The sequence below is a fragment of the Meles meles genome, chromosome X (genome assembly GCF_922984935.1).
Source record: "Meles meles chromosome X, mMelMel3.1 paternal haplotype, whole genome shotgun sequence".
Lineage (NCBI taxonomy): Eukaryota > Metazoa > Chordata > Mammalia > Carnivora > Mustelidae > Meles > Meles meles.
The window spans coordinates 94,482,686-94,505,364 of NC_060087.1; the positions used below are offsets into that span (position 1 = coordinate 94,482,686).

Below are 22,679 nucleotides of genomic sequence, written 5' to 3' on the forward strand. Positions count from 1 at the left end.
AATGCATTCAAATTCTTGACCTGTACTGTCAAAGAGCCTTCCAGAAAAGCTATACTAATTTACCTTCCCATTTGCAGTAGGTGAGAATGCCCAACACTGGATAATTCAATTGTATAAAACTTTGCCAATTTGGACACTTGGGGTGCTTCCATAATGTGGCTACTGTAAGTAACTCTGAAATAAACTTATGGGTGCATGTATCCCTTTGAATTAGTGTTGTTATACTATTTGGATAAATACCCAGTAGTGTGATTAACAGATGGTAGGGTAGTTCTATTTTTAACTTTTTGAGGACCCTCCATATTGTTTTTCACAGTGGCTGCACCAGTTTGCATTCCCAACAACAACACATGAGCGTTCCCTTTTTTCCACATTTTTGCCAAGAGTTGTTTCTTTTGTTCTTGATTTTTGCCATTCTGACAGGTATGAGGTGCCATTGTAGTTTTGATTTGTATTTTCATGATGCCAAGTGATGTTGAGCATCATTTCATGTGTCTATTGGCCATGTGGATGTCTTCTCTGGAGAAATGTATGTTCATGTCTTCTGCCCACTTTTTAATTAGATTATTTGTATTTTGGGTATTCAGTATATCAGTTCTTTATATATTTTGAAAACTAAGCCTTTATCAGATATGTCATTTGCAATTGTTTTCCCCCACTCAGTAGGTTGTCTTTAGTTTTGCTGATTGTTTCCTTCACTGTGCAGAAGATTTTTATTTGGTGTAGGTCCAAGAATTTGGATTTATTTTCAGCCATAACATAGAATGAAATTTTGCCATTTACAACAACATGTATGGAGCTAGAAAGTGTAATGCTAAGCAAAATAAGTCAATCAGAGAAAGACAATTACCATGTGATTTCACTAATACCTGAAATTTAAGAAACAAAACAATGAGCAAAGGGGGAAAAAAGAGAGAGCGAGGCACACCAAGGAACAGACTGTTACTATAGAGAAGAAATTGATGGTCACCAGAGGGGAGGTGTGTGGGGGAATGGGTGAAATGGGCAAAGGAGATTAATCGTATCATGATGAGCACTGAGTAATGTACAGAATTGTTGAATCACTATATTACATACCTGAAACTAATACTGTACCTAACTATATTGGAATTGTAAATAAAAATTTAATAAAAAAATAAAATAAAACTGCCAATTTGTTAGTGGAAAACAGAACCAGTATTTTTCTTTATCAGGAAAGTTGAATATATATTCAATTTTAATAAGTATTTTTATTTCCCCACTTGTGATATTACTATTTTAGACATCATTGTTGTATTAATCTATACTTCTGAGCTCAGAGTAGGTGCTCAAAATCATGTGTTAACTGAAAGAGCTCAGAAAAGCAAAATTACTTTCCAGGCAGAACTTGCGTGCTTCTCAGCCAAGTCTTAGAAAAACAATTTTCTTGGTATAGACACAAATTAAGACTCTTGATCCACAATAGTCTAGAATGGAGTAGGAAATATTTTAAATATTTTAACAATCCAGGATCTTTAACCGATGAGAAATGATCTTAAATTTCCCAAAACAAGCATTTAAATGAGGCACCTTCTGTTACTTTCCACATGTGAGTGAAAGGGGAGTGACTGTTTTTCTATGGTAAATTTATAATCTCACTCTCAAATACCTAGGTGATTTGCATTTCACATATATGACTTATCTAGACACTTCAGAAAGAATCTGGGTATATACTTAGAAGCAAATCCATGAAGGGGGCTATTCAAGTATCATTATTAGGCTAACATAAATAATCCTACTCGTCTAAGTCTGCAGCCACTAAGACATAAATGTAGCTAAACTAAAAGTTAGTTTGCTGATTTAAATCCACATTGCAAAGATGGAACCTTGTGTATTATGCATTTGATTACAGATTACTGTACTTGCTTGAATTAGCTCCCTCAGACTTTGACATTAAATCTACTTACTTAAAATATGAAGTTGGATGAGCTTTCACTATCAGCTCTGCCGTCTGCATGGTCAGGTGATTTACCTCTTACCAGATGAAAAAAAATGTGATAAGTCCAAGATTAAGACCCCTGAAAGACTAAGGAACCACAAAAATAAGACAAGCTGTCAAAGTGTGGGTTTCAAGTGCCTTTACATATTTTTTAAACTCACATCCAAAATTATTAAAAGGTTTTAACTTGGAGGAAAAGGAACAATATACATTTATGCCACAAGGAGGGTATCCTTTACATATTGATATTAAGCAAATTGCCATCTCATTTCTGAAATATCTTTAAGGTAGGTTATTTCACAGGCAATATTATTAAATGGGTCTTTTCCATACATCTGAGCACCCTGTATTCATGAAATCCACACATCTACCAAAAATAGCTTGTTTCAGTCAATAGACTCCATTTCCCTCAAAGTCAGTCTCTAAAGAGTGTTGTTGGGCAGCATATGAAAACTAAACAATCTGAATTTTCCTGCTCTAAATGTGGCTCAAAGTTTAACGTAGCTGGTAAACGTAAAAAGTGACTAGGGCCTAAACAACAGCCAGATGAGAACGGTCATAGCATTCGCAACAATAACAAAACAACCACTAGTATTTGCCAGGCTACGTTCTAAGGTTTCACATACAGGAATTTACTGAATGCCCACAACAGCCACATAAGTTAGGTTCTATTATTAGTCCCATTTTACAGATAAGGAATCTGAGGTAGAGGAAGATTTGGTACCATACCCAAGTTGATGTGACTGGTCAGGGTATAGAGCTGGGATTCAAACCTAAGTACCCTGACTTCAGATCCAAGGGCTGTAACCACTAGAGGATTCTAGCTTTTCCAGCTACACAGTTGCAAGGTACACGTCACCCACTTTAAGAAATTGGAAAAGAAAAGGCTTCCGCACATTCTTGCCTACCATTTTCCATAAGACCTTTGAAACAGCTTTGATCACCTTCTAAAGAATCAGGTGTTTTCCACAATAAAGTCAAGTCATAACCCAACAGACTGTATAAAATGGTACAGCTGGGAGGCTTCATTCTGCATTTTTTGTACCTATCACTATGATAAAGGCACAAAGTATGAAATAATATCCACCTTTGTTTTGTTTTTAGCACATAAGAGTGAAATCACATGATGTTTGTCTTTCTCTGTCTGACTTATTTCACTTCGTATAATATCCTCTAATTCCATCCATGTTGTTGCAAGTGGCAAAATCTCATTCCTTTTTATGGATGAGTAATATTCCACTGTGTGTGCTTGTGCATGGAAGTGTGTGTGTGCGTGTGTGTGTGTGTGTATCCCACATCTTCTTTATCCATACATCTACACTTGGGTTGCTTCCTTATCTTGGCAATTGTAAATAATGCTGCAATAAACACAGGGGTACATATATCTTTTTGAGTTAATGTTATCATTTTCTTTGGATAAATATCCAGTAGCAAAATCACTGAATCATAGGGTAATTCTATTTTTAATTTTTTGAGGAAACTTCATAATCTTTTTGACAATGGTTATTAAAAAATATGTTGTACAACAGAAACAAAACATTGTATGTTTTGAATGAATTGACATTAAATCTACTTACTTTACTTACTTTAATGAATAAAAAATTATTCAATAATTTTTAAATGGGGATGCCTGGGAGGCTCAGTTGGTTAAATGTCTGCCTTAGTCTCAAGTCCTGATCCCAGGGTTCTGGGATTGAGTCCTGAATCAGGCTCCTTGCTCAGCAGGGAGCCTGCATCTCCCCCTGCCTGCCTCTCTCTCTCTTTCTCTCTCTCTCTCTGACAAATAGATAAATAAAAATCTTTAAAATATAATTTTTAAAATGTGTTTACAAGACAAAAAAAATAGTACCCATGCTGTCAAGGGGTTTAAAATCTAATTGCAAAGCTAGATTAGCCAAGCTGGAAGTTCTTTTTCATTTGCTCTAAACTTAATAATACTCACATGGCCTTTCTTCCATATTATGGTACCAGAGTTTGGCAAATTATGCTTCATGATGAAAATCTTACTCAAACACTAACTTCTGATGGAAACATAGTCCTAACTGCAAACATAATAGTGTTTCATCATCTCAACAATATAGGATTTGGCCAATTATGCCCCAGATAGAAATCCACAAACTCTTGGAACTGGAGGCAAACATGGAATGGAACAGTAATGCCACTAGAGTTACTAAACAAAGTTCTACAATTACTGACTAATTTTTTTTAAGCACATAACAAAAGTAAACAGTATAAACCTTAAGACTCGTTTTACCATGGGTGTCTGGGATTAACACAATTACCACTGATTGCTCGATGAGTACACTGAACAATGATCAATTTTAAGAAACTATGGCAAAGTCAATTTTAGCACATGCTTAGAAGTCTGAACTTTTACAAAGTTTTTGGCGTTAACCCAAGGGAGAATTTAATGAGTTGCACAGCATAATCAACCACACCTAAAGTCCCAGTATATCATCTTGGACAAGAAGCATATGTGAGCTGATTTTATTAAAACAACGATGACTTGCCAACTTTTAGAAGATATGGGAAAGAAAAAGTAAGCTTATCACTTGCCAGTAGCTGACAGATACCAGCTGGAGAATGCATGGCTTACCACTAACTAATGGTATCTGTGAGCAGAACTTGCTCCCAAAGGAACTGCAACTAACATTTGAGATGGACATTCAACCTGCATTGTCATAGCTAATTTTCAAATGGTGCATCTGGCCCTAATTAAAAGTGGCAATCCCTGCTACTTTAGGGACCTCTGTTAACAAAAACAATGATAATTAAAAGTAAACAACGGGAGCACCTGGGTGGCTCAGTCCTTAAGTGTCTGCCTTCAGCTCAGGTCATGATCCCAGTGTCCTGGGATCAAGCCCCGAATCAGGCTCCCTGCTCAGCAAGAAACCTGCTTCTCCTTCTCCCGCTCTCCCTGCATTTGTTCCCTCTCTTGCTGTGCCACTCTCTGTCAAATAAATAAATAAAATCTTAAAAAAAGATAAAAGTAAAGAAAACAACAGAGATATGTCACTATGCCATTGATATTTTGCCCAATCATAACCATCTAGCACCCAGGACTGGGTCAAAAGGTCAATAACTTCATCGTCAGTCTAAAAGCAAGAAAACATTCTTAGGAACTGTTTTTTATAAGAGCTATTACTGTAGACACATCATCCTGCAAGTATTACAATAATATTTATTTTATTATAGCACATACAGTCAGTGAAAAGAGCAATGAATCTTTGCTGTTCATTATATGAGTGGACAAATCAAGTACACAAGTTCCTTTTTAATTGTTTTTTAAAAGGCTACTTTAGACCATAATAAAGCAGACGGGGGGAAAAAAGCGTAAATACTTCTGCCATTTATCAGACTTGAAGCCAAGTGCAGAAAGGGCAAAACAAGATATAGTAGTTATAGATGAAAAAGTGTCCTATTTCTCTGGCAGTTGCGTTATTAGGATTGAAGTCTCTATCAGATTTCCTCCGGGCTTTAAGACTTCACTTCCAGGTTATGGAAGCCAGGAAGAAGCCAAAGTCTCCATCCCACATATTCAGTTTATTACTATGTATCTGGAGTTAGTTACCTTATTCCCTTAGATCATTTGCACCAAATTAATTCAAATTCATATATACTGGGAAGCCTCTACCATCATGGCCTTCCCACTATCTGCGCCTTGGTGGCTATTTCAATTTTCTACTAGCAGGTGGGCAAACTCAATGAGAAGAAAAGAGTCCATATCTCAAAGCGTTTTGACAGCGAGTAAGGCTACACCACTGACTCAGATAAGAACTGGAGACTTCTATGACATCTCAATTTATTGTGCTTTTCTAGCACCCCACTAGCACAGGTATCTGGTAGTTGGTGGTATTCTCCGCAGTCCTTACTATGAGGCCACGTGGATATCCTGTCACAGAAAGGTTGCTTGGCTGGTGAGACCTGACCTGAGTATTTCTCGGGCTAAAATCATCTCTTACATGTCATCTGGCACAGGACTTTGGGTAAAAATCAAAGCTCTTGTTTGAACAAACAAGTTGTTCCTCCTATCAGCACCCTGGCAGCTTAAGTCTCTGCTAAAGGAGGTTTGCTTTCCATTTGGTCAAGAGCTCAAGATGTGCTCTTGAACTTTTTTCACAGCGGGGTCAACTTTGCATGCCCTGCGACAGATATATATATAAAAAAAAAAAAATTCAGCTTTCGCTTGAAACAACATGGGATCTATCACCATTGCAGGTGCATTTTCAAGAATCTATTGTGAATTGACGCAATAAACTAAACTGGTTATGAGGCAGGGCTTCATTTTTGTGAAATAATGTATACGTATGATACTACATATGCACAGCTGAGCATGGAAAAAAAAAAAAAAAACACTAGGGAGCACGAGCAGGGGAAGGGCAGAGCTAGAGAGACAGAGACAGAGAGAGAGAGAAGCATGTCCCCGCTGAGCAGGGAGCCGGATGCGGGACTCAATCCCAGGATCCTGGGATCATGACCTGAGCTGAAGGCAGATGCTTAACCCACTGAGCCACCCAGGTGCCCCCATTTTCTTTATATTTTATGTGTCTTCTGAATGTTTAACAATGAGCATCTATTTTATTTTTTTATTATTCTTTGGAGGTGCCTTAGCTTTTTATTTTGGCATCTATTTTAAAATCAGAAAAAAAAAACATGTTAATGTAAAGCTTGCTTAGGGTGTCTAATAACTGACAATCTAGTCTATGTCTAGACCATACGAAGTTAAAAGGATCTAGACCACACTGCCTTCACACTTAGAGAAAGACTTTTACTGAGTTATAATTTATTACTTGCCTCTTCTTTTACAGAGCCAATAAAGAAAGGCTATTCTTCTTTCTTCTCTGAAACCAAGGTTACAGATGGTATCCTTGTACCACCCAAATGTGCCTTATTCAAACATCCCATGATCAATACTGCTCAAATGGGTAGGAGGTAGGAATGATATCTGTAGATGAAACTGGAATTTTCTCTTGCCAGCCACTCCAGATTCCCTCTTTTTACTTTTTCGGAAGCACAAGCCAAATTTGGAGTGGGAATGCTACAGTGCACCAAAGCATGTGTTCAAAACATCTACGCTTCCTACTTTCTTCAGAGGTGATCTATTTTATTTCATCTTTTAAAATGTTAGCTTGCAGCTATTCTTTCATACATAGCCTGTACCTAATCTTTTTTAAGAAGCTAAAGGAATAACGCTCTTTTCAATGACCTTGGGACAGTGATAAAAGTCCAGGTGTGCTCCAAGGACCCAAAGCCAGAGCCTCATTTTCCCTCATCCCACCTCCTCAGTGCCTACTCTGGCATCCTTCACTTTGCCGTCCAGAGAGCAAGAATTCTCAGCTTATAAGTAGAGAATCCTTCATTCAGAGAGCATGAATGATTCAACCGATACCACATAGCAAGCAACAGAACTGACCAGAAACCAGGTCTCCTGCTTTAAAGCACAGTCCTCTTTCCATTAGACTCTGAGGACATTCCAATCCTACTGAGAAGTCAGGGAAATCTAAGAAGCATGGACACAGAGGCATATATTTTTAATCTTCCTCACAAATTTCCTTTGGCTTAGTTAGCTTCTTCAGGTTCCTGAATAATGTTCATGCTAGTCCCTTTTAACTCCCCAGTAGTATACCGCCTCTCCTAGGAATTCTGGTTACAAAGTTCTATATTCATTCACTTGGATCACCCCTTATGTGGTAAGTGGCTGCCCAAAGCAAAGGAATGGGCTTCTATTCAAGAGTATGAACTTGCTTCCCTTAGAGAACTGCTAGAAGCAAACTAGGGTCATGAACAGAGCGCTGAATTTGAAGACCTGGGGTTTGGATCTAACTGACTCTGAGCCTCCACACCCGACCCCAGTGGCACCCCTGACATAAAATAAAAATCATTAAGAATGTACTTTGTGGGACACCTGGGTGGCTCAGTGGGTTAAACGTCTGCTTCAGCTCAGGTCATGATTTCAGGGTCCTGGGATCGAGTCCCACATCAGGTTCCCCATTCAGCAGAGAGCCTGCTTCTCCCTCTCCCTCTACTGCTCTCCCCGCTCATACTCTCTCTCAAATAAATAAAATCTTAAAAAAAAAAAGAATGTACTTTACAAAACATAAAAGTATCCAAAGTTGAGGTGTTCTCCCTTTCATCTACTTCCACCTACAAGAGCCTCTAAGAGGTAAAGCAATCTACTCTTTTGCTTGCAATTCTTTCTGCCGTCCAATAATCACCTCAAATGATCAAGCAAGAAGCTAGAAGAGGAAAACTCAAGCCTGTCTGGTTTGTTTGCATGACAGAAGCTCAGGGTAGGCTCCGTAACAGGTTTGTTTTCAGCCAGATATTGGAAGCTTTTCTCCTGAAGAGAAAAAAATGAGTGAGATTCTAGTCTCTTGGAAGATCCAGCTAACACTGTGTCCAGCAGGAACGGACTCCACAAAATACACGGACAATCCCTCTCCCCAGAACCTTTGCCAGACCGGGCCCAGCCAGATCCTTTGGAAATACATAACTGAATATTCCTCACAACTCACTTGTTCCACCTCACTTTAATCCATCGTTCATTAACCACATTAGAACTGCCAAAAGAGACAAACTCTTCAGTGTGCCTGTCCCATATTTGCATGAATTATCATGCGCTGAATGTTACGCTCCTTTGAACTTCAAAAGAGCTTCCTGGCCTCTTTGACTACAACTTTAACAACAAAGCATAATGGAGTTCCTGAAAGAACCCCCCTCCTTCCCAACCCCCCAGCCACCTCCGCTTCGGACTTCAAACCTTGCTGCTTCTGGACAGTAACAGGCTTTTCTATAAGCCACACATGGCTCTGTCATCCATTGCAATGTGCCGTCAGGACTCCCTGGGTTCCAGAAGCCCACTTGTCTCCTGGGAGAGCAACATAACTAACAGCTAATTGGCTACTAGCAAGTGGCAACACCCAGCCCTCTCTTTCCTTGTGAAAACAGCCTTCTGCAAATATGGCCTTTTCTCCAGACCTCTGCAGATATTACACTAACCGAGTAAGCATCTTTGACCAAATGGCATGCTCCCCTCCTTCCACCCTGATGCCCAAGACAGGAGAGCGAACAGACTGCAGTGTGTGCATTGATACAGAAGCTTCTACTGAAATCAACCCATGAAGGGTCAAAACCCTTGTGTAAAATGGTGTCAGGCAGCAAGGAAAGACATGACAGTGTATTACCTTTACACTTCTAGGTTTCCCGGAGTTTTCCCAGATTTTTATCCCCGTCGTAAGTCAGACTTGCCAAATGTGGAAACTCCAGAATAAAGAAGCACAGAGATGAGCAAAAAGAAGTCACGAGCCTATCACCCACAGATAAAAAAAAAAAAAAAATTAGCTCCCCACTGCACACTATACATGACTATAAATTTTAGATGGAATAGAGAACTATGGGTAAAACCCCACATTATGGAAGCAGTAGAAGAAAATATTACAGAGTGAGTGGTAAGGACATCCCTAGGAAGAAGAAATTCCGAAGCCATAAGGGAAATAAATAACTGATCTGATGACACCAACACTTAAAACCTCCCCATGGGCAAATCCATCTTAAAGTTTAAAGCAAAGGGCAGATGGGGAAAATAGTATTTTAAATACACAAGGTCACTAACAAGTTTCAATATAACAAAATGTTCATAAGTAAGTTCTTACCGACCACAAAGACAAGCAACCTAACTGCAAAATGGGCCAGTCACTGAAGAAATTCAATTGGATCGAAAACGAACTGCAAAGATATGCCAGTAGTAGGAAAATACCACAGCAAAACTGTAATATGATTCCCCCCATTAAATGGGCCACAAGATACAAAGATTAATTATACTTTTAGTAAAGGAGGTAGAGAAGGACACTCATATGTAGACAGTGGAAGCATAATTGGACACAACGCATTCTGGAGGATAATTTGACAGTGATCACCAAGGTGAAAACCCAACATCCACTCTGACCAAACGATTCCTCAAAAATATTTGCCTAATTGCCCAAAAGGTATTCATCAACACCTTAGTTTTAATAGCAAAAACTGGAAACAACCTCAATATATACAACTAGCGACTGGTTAATTAAGCCATGGCACACTTATACGACCGGAAACCACGCAGGCATGAGAAAGAATATGGCACAGTTATACGGCAAGGCTCTGACGTGGAAGGAGGCCCCAGACACATATCTGAATAAAAGTTACAGAAAATACATGTCGTACCCCATCTTCATAAAAGAAAAAAAAAAAAACCAACAAACACATACATGTGTTTTTAGGACACAGAGAAAAGAGTTTGGAAGATCACATAGCAAATTATTAGTAATGGCTACTACCCCTGGGAAGGGGGTTGGTAGCTGAGGGACGAACTTTCTTTATAAAGCCCAGATACTTTCAGATCGTTTTGGACGATGAGTATTATTAATTTTAAAATTTAAGAAAATTAAAATTACGTACATCATTTATGTTACCAACCCCCAGTGGACGGGCATTTCCACTGCTTCTGACTTCTCCCTATCAGAGCTACAGTATAAATCTCCCTGCATACCTTGTATGTATGCCTGTGTCTGTGTGCGTGTGTGCCCGTGTGTATCAAGGCAACATACAGAGGACATAGGCTTTGAGATTTCCCCTTTAGTGGAGATAACTTAGCACATGTCCTCAAGACAGTTAGCTTGGGCATGGCCACACGGAATGACCCCGAACTGCTCATTCAGGGAACAACCATACCGTTAGCCTCATCATCTGACTATATCCCAGAAGCACTAGAAGAGAACTGGGAGGTCTAGGTCATCTACTATGTAATCATTTTGACACCAACAGAATATTAAAAGGGCTTGGGACAAATTCATGGGCAGGAGGGGCCTATAAATATTTTTGAAGTCCTATTTTTCTTTGGTTTGTCAATTAAGCTCAAGATTGCATGGACAGTAATCTTCAAATCTTCATACCTATGGAAGACTTCCCAGAAGAGATGGTCTTCCAAGAGTTGCAAGCTTCCCCTTATCAAGCCATCAGTAACAGTTTCTTCCTAAGAGAGCAAGGATCTTAGGCCCAGCTGGGTTGTAACCGGAGCTGAGGATGAATGGACAACTTTCCTATCACAGCCACTCAAAGGAGTTTTTTGGCAGAAGGAGGTCATTTGAGGGAAACAGGAGAGAGAGAGAAACTGATTCGGTTTCCATGCTAAAACCTGGGCCCTGCTAAACTTCTTCTTGTGTCCCCATCACGCTAGATATCACCACAGGTCACTCGTGCTCAGAAGCCTAATCAAAAGCACCCCTTCTCCTGGGAGGAAGACAGAGAGGACTATGAAAAGCACAGGAGGACAGAAACACACGTCATGGTGGAATGGATTTGGCACCGTTCTCCCTGTCAGCAAGCCTCACACCGGCTATAGTCGACTTCCGCTGATAAAGGAGATAAATGTTTCAGTGATGGGCTTCAGATGCTGCTGCAGCTCCTACCAAGAAGATTTTCACAGTTCCTCCTCATGAATAAGTTCAGTGAGGCAGAGAATGCCCTTCTTGGCCCGTCTCCATTTTGTGCTTCTTTTGATGCGGCCAAAGAGGGCAACCCGAGCAATGGCTTTTCCTTCCAATTTAGAGCAAGCGTCCACCCCAGAGAGGCCTGCAAGTGGCCCCAAGAAGGCGAGGCTCGTACTTTCAGCAGAAAGCTCCTAACAAGAGCAGCAATGTCAACGGTTACACATCACTCTCCCAAACGTGGGTAATTATACCCACTTCCTGCTACTCGGCTTTCTCCAATGTGTTAGCCCATCACACGGATCGCTGACTTTCTAGAAATATTCCCTGGCTTTGCGGGGATGTTCTTTCAATAAACAGCATCCAATTTGCTCATGATCCCTGGAATCTCAATTTCCTCAAAGGATTTTTCATCTGAATCCAGTTCATGTGAAGGTTTTTTCCTTCTTCGCTTTGTGGCATAAGGGAATAGGCAGACCCTGCCTTACTTGTTCTTTTTCTTTTTTTTTCTTTTCTGTGTTATTCTTTTTCATAAACTGAAAACCTCTGCTGAAGAGTCTGAAATTTGGGAAAAAATCCAGCTCATCTGTCAGATATTTCTAGAGTTACGTAAAATGGAATGAGATTTGTACAGTTTAGAACAGGAAAAGGAAAATAGGCTAATGTGTCATGTGTTCTAGGAGATGAAAACTATATGATAATCAGAAAAACAGCCCTAAATTTAGTTGGTCCGATGCAGAGCTCCCTTTCTTTTATCAACTCATGCATAAGTCAGTAACACTCACTTTCTTCTCTTAGAATAATTGTATGGCCATATTTGGGCTAAATCACAATCCCTACAGATTATAGTCACGTTTTCAAAGAAATTACAAGTATCATGCTTTTTAATCTCAAGACACTTACGTTTTACTTGCTCTGTTTTGCTTCCTTCTAGGAAAAGAAAGAACAGCAACAAGGAGAAGATATATTTCACACCTCCCATTTTCCACTTCTTTCTCATCTTCGCCACTGCAAAAGGCCACTCAAAACTTTCAGGGCCTGGTGTATTGAAGTTGCTGAGAAGAAAGCAGAAAAAAAAAAGACTTAGGTCCTGGGAAACTGATGGAGATCACCGATGCCTAGGCTTTTGACTCACCAGGGGGGAAAAATGCTGGAGAATTTATGTTAAGTGTAAGCACTGTTTTCCTGTGTGAGAAAGAGCACTTGCCTCTCCTGTCTTGCAGATTGCGGGGGGAGGATTCAAGCAGATGAGCATGCATTCCTATCCAATGCTAAGGCTAAAATCCTTATAGACATATCATAGGAAAATAAAAACAAATTTTGAAATCATCCTTTCTAACAGAATTAGAGTTGATTTCTCAAGAGATTTTTCTTCAGAAGAGAAGGGAAATGGGTTTCCAAAATGGGTCATTTGGCAACAAAGATAAAAATAATAGGTATGGGACCCAAACAATTTCTTTTTTTTTAAGATTTTATTTATTTATTTGACTGACAGAGATCACAAGTAGGCAGAGAGGCAGGCAGAGAGAGAGGAGGAAGCAGGCTCCCTGCAGAGCAGAGAGCCCGATGCGGGGCTCAATCCCAGGACCTTGCGATCATGACCTGAGCCAAAGGCAGAGGCTTTAACCCACTGAGCCACCCAGGCGCCCCCAAACAATTTCTGAAATGCAAGTTAACTCAGCTTCAAGACTACTGCTACTATTAATCCTTCAGGGAGGAGGGGTAAATCAGTCAATGTTTCTCCTGCATCTTCTAAGAGATCTATAAAGATCTACAGTTCGGTTACTTTTGTTGGAAAACATGGATGTAGTTAGCAAATGGATACAACTAAACACCTTGACAGGTCAGACATATTGCTCTCACATGAAGTCCACTGCAAAACAGAAGGGACATTAGGCCAATTTAAATAGACAATGTGTTCGCACTGCACCACCATGCAGAAGACCATCAAAGCAACTACAATTCTTCAAAGTATGAGACTTGCATTTCTTGTCTAAGGGGTGGAAATCTCAAGCTGTTTGAGCCTTAGAACACAGAAAGTTTGCTATTGCTCAGGTCCAGCCACAGGTCATTTCCATAGACTTTAGACTTTGTAAAACCCATCCAGTGGATGGCTAGAAAACATTTAAATGTTCAAGACACTTCAAATTTCAATCTAGGGTTAACCCCAGATGGGAACTGAGCACATTGATGGTTTCTGAAGGGCCAACCTAAATATTGAGTATAAAGAGCTGCCAGAAAGGCAAAATGATCCTTCCTGCTCCTTAAATAAGGGCCAAATTTTCGTAGGACATGTTCCTAGCCTCCTGAAGGCATCTTTCTGACATCTTGGTCCCTGCTGTCAGCTTGTGGTCCAGCTTTAATCACTCAGCACATCTTTGTCCTCTGAGAGCTACCAGGTCCCCTTGAAGCAAATCAACACAGCTACCCACCCCAGTGAGGTTCTATCTGAGCCTACTTTAATAAGCTTATCCCCCAAGCCTTCGAATGAGAAAGATTTTCTAACCGCTGAAATCCAATTTGTCACAATCACATATGGATCTCAGGGGGTATTTTTTGAAGCCACAGTTTTCGGGTCTCCCCATGCAAGAACCAACAGGACTGTTTTTCTTGTACAATGGTTGGGCGATTCGGTGAACAGTAGCATTGCTTCATAACTCAAGCTGGCAAGAAAACGGCTCTCAGAATTTTTTTGCTTTTCTTGGGTCCCAACTGATGTTATGAGCAAATAGAAAAGTTGGTGACGAGAGAGCAATTAATCTCTTTTGGCGTTCCTGTCATCTGTGTGGCCTCCCAGGCTGTGATGGAGAACATCAGAAAATGAATCGCTTTACAAATATTCACTTTTGATTTACAAGATCTGAAGTCCTGTCTTTGTATTCTGTGCAGAAATATAAACTGAGAAGAATTCCCTCCCCAGGACTCCTCCCCGTTCAATGTCGCCTGATGCCTGTAACTTTTTCTTTTGGGGGAGGGAGGTGGTTTCAAGGCATTTGTTCGGACTGCATCAAAAAACCTAAGCAAGCATTGCTCAGCAAACATGCCGACTCTTATACTTGCAAAGAGCCAAACTGTCCTTAATTTTTCAAATTATACTTTGACCCAGTTAACTGGAGTTATTTCTGCATTAACTCTCTGCTTCACTCGGGCTGTTGTGCCATCGAACTTGCACTGACTCTCTACAGGTTATTTAGAAAAGGAGCCCACAGACCTGTTTTGGGGGATCTAGCCCCCACCCAAGAAAGCAAGTAAGAACACAAAATCCTGCAACTAACACTGGGAGGGGGCAGGGGGGCCTAACAAAAGAACAAGAAATATGTCAGAACCTAAAGAAGTATATCCATTAAGGAACCTCTATGAAACGAGCATTCACAGAGTTCATTTGCAGCAAGCAAAGGGACCGAAGGCTCCTTGCCTGGCTGGAATCGCAAGGCAGTCTGGGCCGTCAAGTGTCAGAAGTTGGGACCTTCTCAGAAGAGGTCTCCTGGGTAGAAGAGAACCAAAGAGACATTCCCAAAGGCTGGCTAAGGGATGAGCACGACAGTCAGTTCTTCACTGCCCACAATGTTTCTTTAATCCTCCCGAGAGGCTTGACTGCCCTTGTTAACTCACATTTGCTGTCTTATGTGGGTTAACCCCCGGGGGTAGTGATTCTCTCTGGGCCAAACAACAAGAAGACACTGGGGTCTCAGGCGCGCGTCCATCCATTGAGATCCTCTCCCCACTGCACCACCCAACAAGAACAGCTCAGTTCACTGGTGGTGGGTGGCCACTGAAAAAATGGCAGTTCTAGCCGGGGGTGTCTCTAATCAGAGTCAGTGCTTTCACTGCTGCTTATGAGTGACAAACAATACCTTACATTTGGCTTACAAAACACCTTGCTAGCCATCATTTCGTTTTATTCCCCACAACAACTCCACCTTCAAAACGGGCACCCTGGAGCCGGGAGAACTCAACTGCCCATTCTCATAGTGGCAGGGCCAGCCGGGAGGGTCTGAAAGGCAGGCTTCCCAGGCCCTAAGCTCTGGCAGTACGGTGCTGCTTCCTGAGCCCAGCATCACAAGCTCTGACCCCAGTGGTCTGGGCCGGAAAATGAGACAGATGTCCAGAGGGTAGAGGAGCCTCTTGCTAGTCTGCCCTGTTTCATTAACTTAGCACAGATTAATCACCCGCAGGTCCAGGGCACTTCGGCAAGCGAGAAAAAAGCCTCTCGGGACACAGGCAGTAACTAAGGGGACTGCAGAAGCCCTTAGGTGGCTAGCCAAGTGGTCTTCCCCAGGCGCTAGAGCCTGGAGATAAGCAGGCCCAGCAGGGAGTGGCAAGTGGTGAGTTCGAATCCAAGGTCCCTAACCTGCCCGGGTGGGGCGCCTGGGAGCCCACCTCCAGCCCATATCTGGCAGCTGGCAGCTGGACCCGAGAGCGAGTTGGGGTGGGGGGGGGCGCGGGGGTGGGGGGACCGTCCAGGGGCGGCTGGAGCCAACAGAAGACACCCCACCTGTGCAAAAGCTGGAAAGGAAGGTAGGGGGAGCGGGTATCGGGCGCTGCTCACTGACCTGGCCACTGGCCTGCTCCGTCTTCCAAGCGTGCACGCGCTCCGAGCTCCCCGGGACGCTCCTCCGAGGTCTGGGGCTCGCAGGTTGTGGCGAGAGCTAGAGTGCGCGCGAGGGGGGAGGGAGGACTCAAAAGTGGGTGGGAGGAAAAACATCACCGCCCTCACACCACGAGGGAGCAGCGGCTCGCTCTGCTCCCGGGGGCAGAGCTTAGGCGGGGGCGCAGCGGCCCGGGGCCACCTGCCCGCCCGCTGCCCGCCGCCCGCCGCCCGCCGTCCGCTCCCCACTTGGCCCGAGAGGCCAGCCGCCCGGCGCAGGCGGGAAGTCCGCGGGCACGCAGCAGCCGCTAGCCTGTAGCCCGGTCTCCGCCCCGGCACAGCGGCTTTCCTCCTGCTCTGCGGGCCCCAAAGTTAAGAAATCGGGAGAAAGTGTGAGGCTCAGCCGGCGACTTTCCCATCACGCAGCGCCCCCACTGCACCCCCCCTCCTCTGGCTAAGCCGGCGTTGGGGTCTTAAAGGGACCGCACCTCTCCTCCAGCCCTTCCGCCCCCTCAGGGCTGGAATGTACCTAGGAGCTCCCCATCCCTCGCGCGGGCGCTGGAGACCCCGGCTACCCTCTGACCTCCCTGTCTGGAAGCCTGCAACCCTTCTCCTCCTGCACAGGGCCCCTCTTTGAGTGCACCTGGTCCGGTCCTGAGCCGGTGCGCAGGACGCAGGAGGAGCTGGTCTCTAAAACTGTGCCCCAGCAAGCTGCTTATCATTTCGGGGGCATTTTCCAAATCCATACCAGGGCTAGAAAAGTGGCAAAGTGTTGGTGTCCTTACACGCGGGGGGTGGGGGGGATATGGGTATCTGTATGAAGGGAGAAGGGATGATTTAGAAATCTGCTTCCTCCCACAAAGAGGGCCCCTGTGCCCCATACAGAGAGCATTTACCATTAAGGGTCTTGAAGAAAACTTGGAGTGCCCCACCACAGCCACCACTGTTCTAGCAGTCCCTGGGATTTTGAGTTGGACCAGGAACCCAGCCTTAAAATCACAGTAGCACTGCGGCTAGTGCAAAGGTGTTTATTCGATGGACAGTAGTTACAAAGAAGTCTCAGAATCCTCTAAGAGCCCCAAAGTGCTGCCTCGGCAGACAGCACCCATTTGTATTTTAAACCCATAAATTTGGAGGAAAGCTACAGGGATTTTTTTTTTTAACATGGAACTGGACCATATTGATATTACTAACATCTATATATCTTTATGGCTTGCAGAGTACTTTTGTATACATCATCATTACTTTTTAACCCCTTACAACCAACTTTGAACTATCTGTGGCCTAAGTGTCAGAGTCCGTAGGGATCTTCTGGACCATGGAGCTCAACATCTTCATGTCACAGAAGAGGAAATGGATGGGGTGGAGGGAAGTGATATGTCCAAGGTCATGCAGCTAGTAAATGACAGATTTGAGATTCCATGTCAGTTTTCCTGACTTTCAACCCATTACTCTCTGATTGTTAACCTCCAGCCTAGAGAAGAGGAAATGGATGCTCAGGGAAATTGCAGCTTGCCCCAAAATCATATATCAGGAAAGTAAAACCAGAAAAATTGTCCCTGGAAATTACCTCCTTTTTCTTTCTTCAGAAGTGTTAATATCATCCAACTAGCCCCTGCATTTGCTGGAGATGTTTATTTCACTGTTAACAAAGGAAAAAGGGCCCTTTCTAAAGTGTTGCCTTCAGGGTCCAAAATGTCTAGCTCCATCCCGCTGTTTGGGTAGCCATACATTGCCACATGCATTCAATTTGTGCCGTAGTATATTAGTTTGAACTTGCTGATTTGTTGCCTTATAACTGTTCTCATGCCATTTAATGTGCTGAAGTTTTGTCTCACAAGACTCTGAGTTCTTCAAGGCAAGAACTGGTTGTTCAATTTCCTTTGTATCTGTGTTCCCCAACTCCCATCGTCACTGCCAACATGCCTAGAGAGTATATATTCAGGAAAATGGGTTTCAGAACAACAAACATGGATCCTAACATGGAAAATCAGTAGACTTACTGAAATTTATAACTCATCTGTTTGGCTACAACCACTCACTCCCTGTGCTTGATGTAATATTCTGATTACAGTGTAATAAACCATCTCTAAACCTAGTGGCTTGAAAGCTTAAAACAATTTTTTATAAAAAGCTTAAAACAATTTGTTGTGATCAAATGGTTCTTTTCAACTGGGCAGTTTTTGCTCAGGATCTCTTCTATGCTTAGCAACTGTATAAGAAAGCTGCCAGAATTTTCTGAAAGGTTCTTCATTCGTGTAAATGCTGGTGGTCCTTGTATTAGTTGGTCTTGATTTCTGAATTGCAAACTCCAATTTGGGTGAATCCAAATCTAGACTTCCTATCAGGTCTTATTTAAACTAAACCAAGGATTATTTCCATGCCTTATTTTTTCCTATTAAATGGGGATTAGAGTACAGATCATGTCATACTCCCTTTTTAAACTTTTTCATTTGGAGGTAATTGTAGATTTACAATTGTAATAATTCGGAGGGATCCCAAATACCCTTCACCGCCCTCAATGGTAACATCACGCATAGCTGTAGTACAATATCTAGATAACCCATCCACCTTATTCCAATTTTATCAGTTTTACACCACCCATTTGCCTGTGTGTATAGTTCTATGAAATTTTATCATGTGTTGGTTCATGTGGCCACTGCCACAGTCAGAATACTAAATAATGCCAGCACCATAAAGATTCCCAGTGTTCTTCTTTTACTGTCCCTCCTAGTTTCTCTCCCCATCTACTCACTGGCAACCTCTAAGCTGTTCTCCATCTCTGTAATCTTGTCATTTAGGAGTATGAGAAATCCAGTTTCTCTGCATTCTCGTCAACATTTATTGTTGTCATTATTTTTTAATTTTAGCCTTTCCAGTAGATATATAGAGGCATCTCATTGTGGTTGCATTTGACATTGTCCTAATATCTAATGGTATCTCCTGTTTTTTCATTTATTTATTTGACATTTATGTATTCTCTTCAGTGAACTGTCTCTTTGTTGCATTTTGCACATTTTTTCGCTGGAATGTTCTCTCACAGTTGAATTTTGAAAATTCTTTATATATTCTAGATACTAGTTCTTTCTTGAATACATGATGTGAAAATATTTCCCGGTCTACAGTTTCTCTTCTCATTCTCCTCCAGTTGGCTTTCATAGAACAGGTTTTAATTTCAATGAGGTTCAATTTGTTAATTTTTCTTTTTATGAATCGTGTTTTGATGTGAAGTCTAAGAACTCTTTGCACATCCCTACATCTCAAACAAAAATATTTTTCTTCTGAAAGTGTTATCGTTTTAAGTTTTACTTTTTTTTAAGATTTTATTTATTTATTTGACAGAGATCACAAGTAGGCAGAGAGGCAGGCAGAGAGAGAGGAATGGAAGCAGGCTCCCTGCTGGGCAGAGAGCCCCATGTGGGGTTCGATCCCAGGACCCTGGGATCATGACCTGAGCCGAAGGCAGAGGCTTTAACCCACTGAGCCACCCAGGCGCCCCAAGTTTTACATTTTTTTTTTCAAAAAAAAGTTTATTCCTTTAATCTCTGCACTCAACGTGGGACTCGAACTCACAACTCCCAGATCAAGAGGTGCATGCCCTTCTGCCTGAGCCAGCCAGGTGCCCCTTAAGTTTTACATTTAAATCTATGATCTTTTTTGTGTTAATTTTGACACAGGTGTGAGACTTAGATCAAGGTTCACTTTTTTTTGCCTATTGCTCTAGCATGATTTGTCGAAAAAATATCTTCCTGCCATTGAATTGCTTTTATACCTTAGTGAAACATCAGTTTGGCATATTGGTATGGCTTTATTTCTGATTTCTCTATTCTGTTCCATTGATCTATGCATCTGTGCTCCACCAACAACACATGGCCTTAATTATTGTAGTCACATAGAGGCTTTAATATCAACTAGAGTGGTTCCTCCCACTTTTTCTTCTTTATGAAGACTGTTTTAGCTCTTCTGAGTCCTGTACCTTCCTGTATAATTTTAGAATAAGCTTATCTATGTCTATAAAATGTGTTCATATTTGGATCAAAATTGCATTATATTCAAAGATAAATTTGGTGAGAACTGACAACTTCCATGTGTTCCATCTTTCCAATCCATGGACACAGTATGTCTCTCTATTTCTTAGGTCTTCTTTGATTTCATCCATTATGCTTTGTAGTTTCGAGCATATAGACCCTATACATGTTTTATTTGGTTCATTCCTACCTATTTTATTTTCTTTGGAGCAATCAGAAATGTTATTGTGGCTTTTAAAAATTACTTGATTGAAGTAAAGTTGACAGACAATGTCACATTATTTTCAGGTGTATAACAATGTTATTGTGTTTTGATTTTGGTTTCCAGCATTTGTTGCTAGTGTATGTTAGTGCAACTGACTGTCTCTTGTGTCACAGTACTGTGTATTGCAGAACTTGTACTCATTTGATTTTTTCTAGCTTTATTGAGATATAATTGACATATAACACTGTATAAGTTTAAGGTGGGCAACATGAGAATTTGATATATTTATGTATTGTGAAGTGATTATCATAATAATGTTAGTTAACACATCTGTCCGCTCACATAATTACAAATTTTTATATGTGGTAAGAACATTTAAGAGCTCTCTTAGCAACTTTCAAGTATATCATATGATATTATTAACTAGAGTCACCATGATGTACAATACACCCTCAGAACTTGTTCATCTTATAACTGGAAGTTTGGACCCTTTAACCAACATCTCCCCATTTACCCCACCCCTCAGTCCCTGGCAACCACCATTCTACTCTGTGTCTGAGTTTGGCTTTTTTTTTCTAGATTCCACGTAGAATTGAGATCATACAGCATTTGTCTTTCTCTCTCTAACTTATTTCACTTAGCATAATGCTCTCAAGGTCCATCTGTGTTGTCACAAATGGCAAAAATGAATGTGAAAGTAGACATATTGAGAATGCTGAACACTGAACACTGTTTTGATAATACAAATTTTAGCCTTTTAAATGCTTCTTGTTCCATTTGAACTTGGAAAAGTCAAGTTATTTGATTACCTTTCCAAATAATGGTAAGATCCATAAAGATTGATGAGGAGTGCATTATAGTATAGGTTTGTGTCTTTATACAGAAAATCAGACTGACCTTGAGTTTGTATTAATCGGATACTTGATTCAATATTTAAAAGGGGACAAATCACTCTATATACCTTTTAGGGCCCTGAAGTTATATTTTAATATAAACCTCTTTATTACTTGCCTATATGCTTGTGTGTTACTAAATTTTTGTCTCTTTATTGTGTTTTCTTCCCACTAGTCATTTCTAAAAAGTACAATAATACAGAATTTGTTGTTATTGGTGTGGTTCATTTGATATTTCCATTTTTCCTCCTTTCAGGTTCATGGTCGAACTTTACCCCTCTTTCCTATTAGGGGTTGAGTGTGGTCATCTGATTTGCTTTGGCCATTGAAATCTTAACAAAAATGATATGTCACTTCTGGGTGGAACTTTAAGAATCAATCCATCTTGTACCCCATTCCCTTCTCACCACCGCAGGAATCCTGAATACATATATTCAAATGAAGCCCGAGTTTTTTGAATGACTAAGATGAATATAGCCCACAGGAAACTCATTTTGGATATCCAAAGTGAGTAGTAAATGGAACTTTATGTTGGGTACCTGGGTGGCTCAGTCGGTTACCCATCTGTCTTTGGCTCAGGTGGTGATCCGAGGGTCCTGGGATAGAGTCCTGCATCAGGCTCCCTGCTCCTCGGAGAGCCCGCTTCTCCCTCTGCCTCTGCTACTCTCTCTCATGAATAAATAAATAAAAATATTTTTTAAACAATGGAACTTCGTGAATTAAGCTTCTGGGATTTGAAGGTTACTTGTTTTTTCAGCATAATCTGGTCAATTCTGGCTGATTTCACCAATAAAAACAATTCTGTTTCCTAGAACTTTATGAAAACCACAGAAATGAACAGAGAGAGTAGCTTATAGAATTTCAGAAACCGAGTTAATAGAAGCAGTTTTTTTTTTTTTTTTGGTTCAGTGTATTCTTTCTAGTTAAGCTGTCATTTTCCATTTATGCTTATATCCCACAAAGAGAACCCGAGGTATTTTTTTTAATTTGTGCTTTGTACTGTATCTGACAGTGTTTTGATAGAAATGATTTTCCTTTTAAGTGATTTTAACATATTTGTGGAAATATTTTAAGTGAAACACTTCCAAGGAACACATAGGTTTATCATAAAGGCCATCAAAAAGGCAAGATTTGGCTTTTAGAAAATTTCGTGGAAAATATTTATTTTAAAACCCAGGGTAAGGGGCATATGGGTGGCTCAGTTGGTTAAGCATCTGCCTTCGGCTCACATCATGATCCAAGGGTCCTGGGATGGAGCCCCAAGTTGAGCTGGGCTCTCTGCTCAGCAGGGAGCCTGCTCCTCCCTCTCCCTGTCCTTCCTCCTTACTCACTCTCTCTCTCTCTCTGTCAAATAGATAAATAAAATCTTACAAATATAAAATAAAACCCAAGGTAAGCTCATCTCAGTGTGCAGGATGATAGTAAATATCCAAAAGAATGAAATGCGGTACATTCCTTCATCCAAAATTATAGGGTGCCCACAGTTACCATGAATGAGTCAAAAGAACAGAGCATAACATACACCCACTTCAGATCGAAGATTTGTT

The 22,679-nt window shown here is 41.2% G+C and overlaps 1 protein-coding gene across 5 annotated transcripts in view; it reads right to left on the minus strand.

The window, feature by feature from the left end:
- Nucleotides 1-16,343, minus strand: part of CHRDL1 (chordin like 1) — a 115,195-nt gene extending 98,852 nt beyond the window's left edge. For all 5 annotated transcript variants that reach the window (XM_045996532.1, XM_045996531.1, XM_045996528.1 and 2 more), the window contains exons 1-2: nucleotides 15,972-16,343; nucleotides 12,322-12,473 (exon numbers count right to left, since the gene is read on the minus strand). In XM_045996532.1, the coding sequence (XP_045852488.1) occupies nucleotides 12,322-12,473; nucleotides 15,972-16,123 (304 nt within the window). In that variant the 5' untranslated portion in view covers nucleotides 16,124-16,343. The remainder of the gene's footprint in view (nucleotides 1-12,321; nucleotides 12,474-15,971) is intronic.
- Nucleotides 16,344-22,679: the final 6,336 nt, after the last annotated feature.